At 40.4% G+C, this 12,006-nt stretch overlaps 1 protein-coding gene across 1 annotated transcript; it reads right to left on the bottom strand.

The window, feature by feature from the left end:
* Positions 1 to 416: 416 nt before the first annotated feature.
* On the bottom strand, positions 417 to 12,006 carry vps26bl (vacuolar protein sorting 26 homolog B, like). Its single transcript, XM_086130961.1, has 6 exons — positions 11,664 to 12,006; positions 8,162 to 8,318; positions 6,705 to 6,869; positions 6,455 to 6,630; positions 6,232 to 6,374; positions 417 to 4,058 (listed from the first exon to the last, which is right to left on the bottom strand). Exons 1-6 carry the CDS (start codon positions 11,884 to 11,886, stop codon positions 3,930 to 3,932), a joined length of 993 nt encoding a protein of 330 aa, XP_085987087.1. The 5' UTR covers positions 11,887 to 12,006; the 3' UTR covers positions 417 to 3,929.

Genomic DNA, 12,006 nt, shown 5'->3' with positions numbered 1-12,006 from the left:
ACATTCAGTATGGGCAATATGGATTCTTCAATTCACCCCAATGTGCATGTTGTCATGTGGGAGGAAGTCAGAGTGTCAGAGAACTTGGAGAAAACAAAAACATGGGAGGGCCTGAAGCAAGATTTGTACCCAAAACCCTTGGACTCTGAGCCAGATGTGCAACTCAGAAATATTAAACAATTTGAGCAAATGCAGCTTGATCAGAAACCCTCAGAAGCAGGAGTGAACATTTTAAAAATTCTGCCGTTCATCATTTGAGTGTATTATGAGGAAAATATCACAGGCGGGTCATCTGAGGCACATAACTTGGACAATGTAAGGTGCCATTTAATCAACAGAGAAGTTTTCCATTGCTCCCTTTAATTCAAAGGAAACTGACAAAGGTAAAGTGAAAGGTCATAAAAGTGAACAACAGGTCATCATGTACATTGTTTATTTGTAGTTTATATTTATTCTATCTCAATTTAATAACAGGACATCATTAACATTGTTCCTTTAGAGTTTACATTGACGAATTCAATTGAATATTCTTTGAAAAATTGCATTGAAGTGGCTTCTGTCTGTATCAGGGGCAGAAAAAATTAAAATTTCCAGTTAATAACACAACAAATAAACAGACTTCCACTGTGATCCAGATGTTCTTGAATGTGTTTTCAATATATATATATTTTTAGTGAAGACTGAGAATCAACCAGCAAATTTAAGCACACACAATTTAAAGGGGATACAATGTACAAAGTAGAAACCAACATGGTGGCCGCCGGCCAGCCACATGAGGATATGGTGCTAAAAAAAGAAAAACAAAAAAACTCCACAAAAACCAAAAGCTCACCAGTTATTTTGTGTTGCCTTTCTCAAAATTTTTTTTTTTAAAAAGCGCCACCGTCTTCTTTTTAAATCACACTTGTACATTTCTGTTTTAACCCTTTCAGGGACGGTGGTTACTACAGTGGACATCATATCAGGTTGTCAGGTTACAGGTTATCATTATTGGTGCATGAAAGGATTTAAAAAGATTTGTGACCCCTGATGCAGACTATCCAATCGAGAGCAGTTGGCACAATCCGTCGGCGTGACACCACAACGTGCCTTTCATGATTACCGGTAATATGAAATATAAAAATATATGGAACTTCAATGCCATCCATCGTGAAAGAAGCTCACAGTTCAAAACACTTCTGTGCTTTTCCTTTCCCAGAATGGGAAAGGAGAAAACATTTTTTTTAGACTTGACATAATGTGTTCCGAAGTAAATGATTGAATTGAATTGAATACAACTTTCTTGTCAAATGATGACTTCGAAAGTCACAGTAACAGGTTATGCCCTGGCACTGCATCCAAAACAATGTTTGTTTGTTTTTTTGGGAGGGGGGGGGGGATCAATCTTGAGGCACAAAGCAGGCTAAATATCAAAAAGCAGCCGCCAACAAAAAGCGTCTGGGTCACTTGAGTCGAGAACACTAATCGAACACTGCCTATAATCATCTGGAGGTGATGGTTATGAATCAAAGAGGTTTGTTCCCACTACAGTCCAGAGAACAGCAAAAAAATAAAAAATAAATAAAAAATAAAAGCGATCACAGTGCAAATAAGAGATAGGAACTTGAAAAGTAATCAGATCAAAGACAAGAAAGCACGAGGGGCTACAAATAAGAATTCAGCAAATAGATTTTCAAAGGAACACGCTTCTCCTGGGAGGTGTTGTAGCGGGAGATCAAAATCACCGGGAATGCCTTTTAGTTCTGATGTTAAGAGAGCCCTCAATTGTTTTTCTTGATGGTACATTCGCTGTCCCACACTTTGAAAATCCCCAGAAATAAAGTTGCTTTCTTAATTTTTGGACATTAGATCATTTCTTTTCAGGATTCATCACAAAAGGGGAGGGATATTTGGCTTTCAAGTGAAATTACAGGAGCCTAAAATGCATTCAAACCTTTACAGCTGAACTTGATGTGACCTTCTCTCAGCTTTTGAATGCACAGGTCCAACGGTTAAGTGTTTCAGGACATTTTGCACGAGTTGTTGCTCTCCAACACGATAAAATTCAAAACAGGCGTTTGATCCTGGAGTCCACCAATACATGTCAAGTCAGCTTTATTGTCAAATATGCTCTATGTGCAACATACAGCACAGATGAAATTTCTTTCCCCTCAAGCACAGTGCAAACATGCATGTACTGGTTCAATTAGAGCTGGTGTTTAAATGGTCATCCTCGTCATGCTGTTCACATTTTGAAGTCATGAGACCAAGACGACACCGAACAATGGATCAACGGTTCCTTGCCGTTGTGATGTTTCAAATGGGACGTTCTCAGACGGAAGTGGCCACTGACCTTCGAGTGTCATTGGCAGGTTGCAACAGAGATACCGAGAGACGAGCTTTTGGTGGTGGCGGTGTTACGATGTGGGCAGGTCACAAAGCTTTGTGACAATTCCATACTATGTGAATAGCATTTTTCATCCAGTGATTGTGCCCCTACATGAACAACATGGGCCTAATTTCATCTTGATGGACAACGATGCTCCAGCTCATCAAGGTCACATCATCAGGGAGCGACTGCTGGAAATTAGTGTACCGCAAATGGAATAGCCTACACTGCACCTGAATACTATTGAAAACGTGTGGGATCAGCTGAGTCGCCGTGTAGAGGCTCAAAACTCTGCTCCCAAGAACCTCAATGACCTGAGGGCTGCCCTTCAAGAGTGGGATGACATGCCTCATCAAACAATAAGTCGACTTGTGAACAGCATGAGAAGTCGTTGTCAAGCTGTGATTGATGCTAAAGGTCACATGTTTTGAGTTATTGGCAGGTTTAAATTTTTTGTTGTGGTGTACCCACCCTTGTTGTTAACTTATGTATGCTAACACTGCAGCGTGAACATTTTACATTGTCCATAAATTTCACATGAAACCCAAATATCCCTTGCTTTTATGAGTAGTGTGTACAGGTATATATGTTTGTGTGTGTGAATATATAATTAGCTTGATCTGTCAAAAAATAAAATATTGATTCCTTCACTGTAAATGTTTCCCACCCTCCCCTTCAAATCAAAAGTGTCCAAAAAGTGGCGTCTACACTAGGTAAGGCATTCATTCATATCTGATGCTATTAAAAAAATAAATACGTCATTTCTGGTGGAATGTATGAAAATATTTAAGCATCTTCAATTCACTTCCTCTTGAACTAAAAGCGAATATCAGTTTCCCAAACCAGCAATTAAACATTGAAAAATGTGAGATTTAGAGTTGACCACAGCTGCAGCACAAAGTGGCTAGAATTCAAGGCCATGTTCGAGACATGCAAGCGCACACTCACACCAAGTCAGAATGTAATTGCAAATTATATTCAAGTGCATGAAGAGGCTGATATTTGTAAAACTAATGCCAATTCAAGACTTAATTTAGCGTATACAGTGTTCACTCACTTTTTAAGGGTGATACGTTACACGAGCCCCAAAATAGCCCCCAGAAGTAGATGTTGACCGATTTTCTATTCGTCCATTTTTAAACACCCCACCCACCCACACAGGAACTCGGTTTTTGGGGCTGACCAGCTCTAATGTTCATGTTCTTGGTTTTAGTAAAACAAATTTCCCCTCCCTTAAAAAGAAGAATACACGAAGTTATCGTCAAAAATGAAAACCCACGATGGAGTGAAGCCGCACCAGCCAAAATAGTGAGGGAACACTGTATTTGTTTTGTCTGAAAAATTACGCATCACAGCGAAATAAGATCCATTGGGTTAACTGTACCAATCTGGGACCTCCAGCTGTTCCAAAGAAACTAATCTAGAAATTTGCAAGTACAAGCTGACCTTGCCCTGTTCCCTTGACATACACTTGCACAGCTAATAAGTTCAGCGCATTCTCTCCTGACGCACGAAAACAATTTTCATATTCACAACTAGCTGCAGGAGTGGTATGGACTTCTTAGCTGTCCTTTTCACCAGCCTGACTTTTCTCTGGGTGGGAGGAGCCTTCGAAGCGTTGGGAGGCAAGGATGGCTTGATGAGACATGCTCTTCCTCGCAACGTCGCTTTTCCTCCACAGGGTGATTTCCTGCAACATCAGAAAGGTTTTAGAACAACTGAGTGGAACAACTAAACAGATACTGTATTTTCCGGTTTATAAATCACTCCGGAGTCGAAATCGCACCAGCCATAAAATGCATGATAAAGAAGAAAAAAATATAACTCACACTGGAGTATAAGTCACATTTTCTGGGGAAATGTATTTGATAAAATCAATCACAAAGAATAGACATGTCATCTTGAAAGGCAATTAAAAATAAAAATAAAATAGAGAACAACAGGCTGAATAAGTAAGTGTACGATATGCTCACGTTACTTCACGCTTAAACAATCAACTGAAAACGTGCCTGGTATGTTCACGTAACATATTAAGAGGTATTCAGATAACTATAGCAGAAAGAACATGCTAACAAGTTCACCAAACCATCAGTGTCACTCCAAACCACTAAATCCAATGAAATTTTCATTATCTGTGTCACTTTCAAACAACTCCGGAGGTAGAAAATGGAGCGCTTCCTCTTCTACGTTGTGTACGTCAGAATAATCGTCGGTTTATCAACACAGGCCTACAGCGACCTCTTGCGGTTAAATGTGAAAATAACATGTGAAATGATGTACTGTACTCATGTGTTAGTAATTTCACACATAAATCGCTCCAGAATATAAAAACTCTGATTTATAATCCAGAAAATACGATATGACCCTGACGTAAGTGACTCATCATGGTCATTGTAGCTCGAGCTCTGTACTTACTTGAACCATTGTCACTGATCTCTATTCCACAGCACCAGACACTTTAAAGCGCTCAAGGACTTCTGTACAGTTGCACTTAAACTTGCTCTACAAATACTGCTCATGGTCACTTTAAAATGGTGCAATGATTATCTGCACCAACTTCACAACTGTTATTGTTTTGTATTCTACAACAGCTGTCATTGGGTGGTATTACCGCACAACGGTACCCTTACATTACGGAATGTCTTTCCATATTTAGTTGTCATGTTCTTGTCTGTCGTAGTTGCTTGTTATCGTTGATACTCGGATAGCCTGTACTACTGGAGACAAATTCCTTGTGTGTGATATCTACTTGGCCAATAAAGATGATTCTGATGGTCTGTTGGACCTGATGTCATACTAATACTTTGTCACACGATAAAGAGAAAACTAATTTGTAACTGGGATATAACAACAACCTGAAAAATGTGTCCATTACATTACAAAGGTGTACAGTAATATCATTATATTAAAAGTAAGATAATACTGTAAGCCTTGGTGGTGAGCCCAAGGTAAGGAACGGGGAGCTTCAACTCCCAAACTTGAATTAGTGAGTCAAATTAGCTTCTGAGAATTGCTTGACATGAAGACAATGGTTTGAAAAGTTCCCATATCTTCATAAGTTGTTTAACAATAAAAGGCAATAATTCTTTTTCCAAAAAGGATATTTCATTAACCCTTTCATGCACGTGCAACCTGATGAAATGATAACCTGTCCACTGTATCAAGTGTCAAGTAACCACTGTCCCTGAATGGGTTAAATTCTCAACTCAACTGTATTTATAGAGCACTTTCAAACAGCCATCGCTGCATACAAAGTGCTGTACATGGAGCAACTAACATATACAACAGTAAAGCAACAAATCGGAAACAAAGACGGTAGAAAGCATCGAACAGAAAAACCAAGAACAAATCTGAGTCATGCTGAGGCAAATGCCAAAGAATGCAAGTGAGTTTTGAGGCGCGTTTTAAAGATTGGCAGCGAGGAGGCTTGCCGAATGTTCAGTGGGAGGTCATTCCAGAGAGAGGGACCAGCAACAGAAAAGGCTCGATCCCCTCTGAGCTTCAGCCTAGTTCTCGGTACCTCCAATAATGTCTGGTCAGCAGACCTGAGGCGCCGGGCAGGTGTGTAGGGGCGGATGAGCTCAGAGAGGTAAGGTGGCGCGAGGTCATTTAGAGATTTAAAAACAAATAATAGGATCTTGAAAATAACTCTAAATATAAATATTATTATGTATTTGTATTCCTTTGCATTAAATAGAGGGGCAAAGGGCAACTTATTGGTATTACTAAAAATGACCGGTCCTGTTCAATTGATATCATGTCAAATGGACAAAAAAGCCCCATAGGACAATAACACAAACAAAATGCCACCAATGAATTATGTTGGGATTTCACTATTAGACAAACGCCAATGTCGTACGTACCTGTTGTTTGAAATACCGTCTCTCCTCCTCATCGATGAGGACCAGGTTGAGGTAGTAGCGAACTGAAAACTTCTTGTTTATGTCCCTCATGGTGGGCGTTATCTCATAGCCCGCTAGGAACAGCCTTATGGGGATGGACTCTCCTGCAGAGTTTCAGAGGCAGACTTCGTTAGAATAACAGAGCAGAATCATTTACCACTGCGGTACAATCCTTTCAAATTACCCCGGACTGGTGCACCATCCATGATTTCATACTTGGCTATGGTATCGTTCTCGTGGTAGACGTTTGGGCCGGTGCCAGTCGTTTCCCGCTTGATGATGTCAATCTCCATATGCTTGATTTTAATTCGCACAAGCAAAAAGTAAATCTTGCCGACAATAACATCTTTCAGGTGATACCTGCAAAGGACATGATCACCGATGACGACGAATACTTTCAACCCACGTGCATTCTCGCTGAAACGTAGGCATACTTGGATTTATTGTACTCGAACTCTATGTGGAGACAGTCCTCGATGCCTACTTCCATCTTGATGGAGGAGTTGATATCAGGGTATGTGCTGAGGGTGTGAACCACAATGTCCACTTCTTTGACGATGTCACTCAGTCTGCGGCTGACGGTGGCTCTCAGAAAATAGCTGCAAGCACAAAAAAAGAAAAGAAAAAAATGTCTTGAAATCAAGATAGCTGTGTGGAAAAAACATTTTACTTAGTATTTTCTGCCATTCAATAAATAAGTAATAAATTGTATCAGAATAATAATTTAGGGCGCGCTCACGCTCGGCCGTTTGTATCAAACTCCGTCCTTTGCGCGAGGGCAGTCCACACTAAATAATACTTTTTTTAAAGAAGTTGTGATTGCACGCAACAGAGTCATATCGCAATGCTATGACATGTTTTTTGTAACAATAAACTTGCAATATTTGAATAAAAAATGAATTAAGATGAGGATAGGGAAGTATCTTGTCAAGACTATGAACCATAGCAGCAAAATTGACCCATTTTTATCCATCTCGGGGGGGTTGCCATTTTGTTACTCGTTGTCGACTGAAAGTGACATCACATGGCGTGTCCGAATGTTCACTCTTAGCCCCTAACCCACAGGTATCAAACTCACGGCCCAGGGGCCAAATCTGGCCCGCCACATAATTTTATGTGGCCCGCGAAAGCCAATCAAGCATGTCAACTTCCATGATGCTTCCTAAAAGCTGTACCATAATTTTAAAATGATCATATGTAATAGATGAGAGCTGTTGTCAGCATTTTCTTGTGACCAAACCCCTCATTATAGTCACTTAAATAGTTGAAGAAACGATTATTCTAGACTTCTTTATATGGTTTCACAGTCAAAATGTCCCTCCGAGGGAAATTGCAACTACAATGTGGCCCATGACAAAAATGAGTTTGACACCCCTGCCCTAACCCCTCATCCAGAATATAGTCCCGACCTATAAAATTTTTTTGTCCCCTTACTCTGTTGAGCGATTCGTCCATCCAGCTCACTCCATATCATGTGACCACCGCACCTGATGCACCGGCGCGTTAGGATCTCCGAGTACAAGTCCGGTCCTCGGGACCCCTGGCCTAATGGCTCAATTTACAAACGTCATGTGCCCTAACCCAGAAAACAGCTGAGCAATTTTTGGTCGTTACCTGAGTGACTGTGATGTCATTTTCAGTTGACAGCAACTGGCAAAATGGCCGTCCCCTGAGATGGATTAAAACGGATGGATTTTGCTGCCGAATTAACATTCTACAAATGCAATACTAATAAGAATACCGTGTTTAGACTTGTGAGGGTGGATAGAACATATATACAGTATATAATCATCAAGAACTGTTTTGACTTGACTTCCCCTTTAACTGCAAAAAAAAGTTTGTTGATGGCTCAGGATTAAAAAAAATTGCCACGCAATCAAGTGGAGCTCACCGTAATTTGACATTCTGGCCAGTGTAAGCCTCATAGGGCTTTTCCACGTGAGTGAACTCAAAGTCAAACGTCTGTGACTGCGTGAGCTCCCCTGGCCGTGCCAAGTCTTTCACCAGAGAAACAAATTCATGGTGGTTTCCCCGGTCGTAGTAGAGCTCTGGAAGAGATGAATTAATACAATGAGACAGCTGCAGTGGAGTATCTTCATACATTCTAAAAGAATTTGGGCAAACTTGTCATTCACTTCTGACAGCTGCAGTCTGCCAAGATCTGATCTGATGTGAGAAGACAAGTTAGACACTCGTTATTCATCCGGACAGTGGTTTACATATTTTAGGCCTTTGTTTTTTTGCCTGAAATATGACTGCAGTACCGAGAAAATATTTTTCATTAACAGCTTCAACAGTTTGACAAAAGCATTGAATAGTAATCGTAAATTCCTTGAAAATGAAGGAGATATCATTTTGTTATACAGTAACTTACTAAATATCAACATGTTCTGAATTAAAGTTTAGTTCTGCGGATCAAATATTGGCAGCAGTTGTTTCTTACCCATGACTATATATGTAATTGTAACTTTAAAGAGGTATATGCAGACAGTGGACTCTCCAAATAATAAAAAAAAAAAACACTTGATTGGGCTTTTGTTAGGACAACACTGTGAAGTTAATTACCGGTAATTTGTTCCAGGCTTAAACCCCGAAAATATGTATTAAATATTTATCCATGCATCCATTATCTGAACCACTTTATCCTCATGAGGGTTGCAGGCGTGCAATCTTATCGCAGCTGACTTTGGGCAGTAGGCGGCATACACCATGAACTGGTTGCCAGCCAATTGCAGGACACACAAAGACGAACAACCATTTGTGCTCACAATCACACTGAGACTGTTTAGAGAGTTCCATTCACCTGCCATGCATGTTTTTGGAATGTGGGAAGCGGAGTACCTGGAGAAAACCCATGCATGCATGGGGAGAACATGCAAACTCCACACAGGAATGCCAGAATCGAACCCTGCACTGTGAGGACGTGCTAACCGTTTGCCCAACGTGCTGCCTATGTATTAGCTATCAAATAAAAATGTTAACATTCATATTTCTTGAGCATTGGCTTGGTAAAAATGCACTAGACACACAAATATTTCTTTTTGTATTTAAATGATATCTGTTGTGTCTCAAAACTACTTAAAAGTGTCTTATTTGCCGATGAACATCTCTCAACGGCTCTGGAGAAAATCCGAAATAGCTTCTGAGTACTGTGAAAAATAAACTCAACACATTAAAAAAAATTGTTATGAATAAATGATCATTAAAGTTAAACAGGCGGCCCGGCCCGGTAGTCCAGTGGTTAGCACGTCGACTTCACAGTGCAGAGGTACCGGGTTCAATCCCAGCTCCGGCGTCCCTGCGTGGAGTTTGCATGTTCTCCCCGGGCCTGCGTGGGTTTTCTCCGGGTACTCCGGTTTCCTCCCACATTCCAAAAACATGCGTGGCAGGCTGATTGAGCACTCTATATTGTCCCTCGGTGTGAGTGAGGGCGTGCATGGTTGTTCGTCTCTGTGTGCCCTGCGATTGGCTGGCAACCAATTCGGGGTGTCCCCCGCCTACTGCCCGAAGACAGCTGGGATAGGCTCCAGCTCCCCCGTGACCCTGGTGGGGATAGAGTGGTTCGGAAGATGAATGAATGAATAAAGTTAAACAAAACGAAGTTCATTGTTTTTGGCACTAGAACAAGTACCAAGTTAAAATTATGGTAACTTCAATTGAAATAGAAAGAGTGTATGAAAATAAATTCCTTGGAGTAGGAATTGGCGCAAAATGATGCTGGAAGTCACATATTGATAACGTCAAAGGTAAAATGTCAGAATCATAGGGATCCTGTACAAAACCAAAGATGTCCTGAGTAAGAAGTTGTTATAAGCATTGTATTGTTCGTTACTATTACCATAACTGATATATTATGTGGAAATATGCGGAAATAGCTATAAAACAAATATTCTCCCCTGTTTCAAACGGCAAGAAAGAGCAATTAGAATTATTAATCAATCAAACTATGCTTCACCAACAAATTCACTATTTATTAAATTAAACACTATGAAATGTTATGACCTAGTTGAGTTTAAAATAGCACAAATAATGTTCTAATCACACAATAACCTGCTCTGCCACAATACTCAGAAGCTGTTTGAAGTTAGAGAGAGTTGCTATGACCTAAGGGGTAGAAGTGTACCCCCCCCCAAAAAATAAAAAACACAATTAAGCTAAACCGTGTTTCTGTCGGAACATCAATGGCAAATCACTATATTCTGTTTTTATATTTACCACAACATCCAGACTTCAATGGAATTGCCTTTGTATTTATATTGTGATATATTTTTCAGTAATAGTCACAGGAATGTCAAGCTGAGATGCTGTTTTTGCCTGTACCTCTCATATGCTCGTCCATAATTGTCCTTCTACTCTCCTGAGACAACTCTCTTCTTTGCTTCATTTGGTCCATGTTTATGGTGGTACACACCATGTCACGAGACAGCACATGACTACTTGTACCCCTTTAAATAGGTCCACTGACTGATTACAAGTTTGAAGACACCTGTGGCATTACTGAGAGGACACAAGTGAGTTGTCCCTATGTTCAATTTGTTATTTCCTTTACTTCCTCTCAATTTTGCCCAGGTCTGTCCGTTTCATGAGTTTACATGTATTTGTATTATCTTTAATAATTCAATTGAACCACGTTCAAAAGCAATGTCTGATGGTTAATTTTCATAAAATGCTTATTTATATATACTTTGGGGAGATTCAAGTTGTTTCTTCAGGGCGACCGATAATTCTGTAGGCGGGATTAGTGAAATCGAGTCACTAAAATTGATCATGCAAGCAACAATAAATACCAGTCAGATCAAAAAATTAGGCGAGTGTTTCAAAAGTCAATGTATTGCATTCTTAACAAAAATACTCAAGCCAAAGTTACAAGTATGGTGCATTGCATTAAAAGTACTCAACACGAACTTGAGTGAATGTAACGGAATAAATGTAGATCGTTACTCCCAATTTCTGGTGTACACACATATATCTATTTAAATATGTTGTTCGGTGGAATCATACCATAAAAAGTAAAAAAAAAACCGTGATGCTATGAATAAGAACAGTCACAGTAAGTTTAAGTTTGCGACGTTAACTAGTCTTATTTCTCCATCATGACATCGCGGTGACGGATAGCCAATGACTGTTGTGTCAGCTGACCTGTGAGCTAGTACGATCTGTCACGAGACCTGACACTTCTTATACACGCTTTTGAAAGCGATTACAAACGCCTCCAGAAGATATTGGTGCAAGGGGACGTGCCGGTATTGTAATCCAGCGTTTAATAAATTGTACTGTAAATTGATGCAATACTTTTGCCAGAGACTGTCCTCCGTCAACTGTCAGACTTCGCTACTTCTCGGCGGAGCTAAGAGTGGCGTGGACACGGTGCAGGCCCCCCGCCAGTCGCTTACCTATTTGGCCAATAAATTCGATCTTGATTCCGTTGTGCTCCAGCCTCTTGCCAGGATACTTGAGTGTGACGTTGACCTTCCCCGACACCGTTTCCCCGTCGTAGAAGAGGAAATATTTGTCCTTTCTGCCGTCCTCGCTTTTATGCTCAGCTTTCTTCCTTGTTTCGGCATCATTGAGAACTATATCGATGTCCGCACTTTGACCAAAACCAAAAAAGTTCATCGTTGCTGGGTAGTTTTCCCCCCCGTGAATGCAACCCGAAACCAAATGCAACCACTTGACTTAACGAGAGAAAGATAGTCGTCGGTTTGCGGGTGCAAGTCGCTTCCCAGTTTGAACTGA

The sequence above is a fragment of the Hippocampus guttulatus genome, chromosome 15 (assembly GCF_054856545.1).
Source record: "Hippocampus guttulatus isolate MCC_2025c chromosome 15, RoL_Hgut_1.0, whole genome shotgun sequence".
In the NCBI taxonomy this organism is placed as follows: domain Eukaryota; kingdom Metazoa; phylum Chordata; class Actinopteri; order Syngnathiformes; family Syngnathidae; genus Hippocampus; species Hippocampus guttulatus.
The sequence above is the reverse complement of the archived record's forward strand: the minus strand, read 5'-3'. Positions and strand labels throughout refer to the sequence as shown.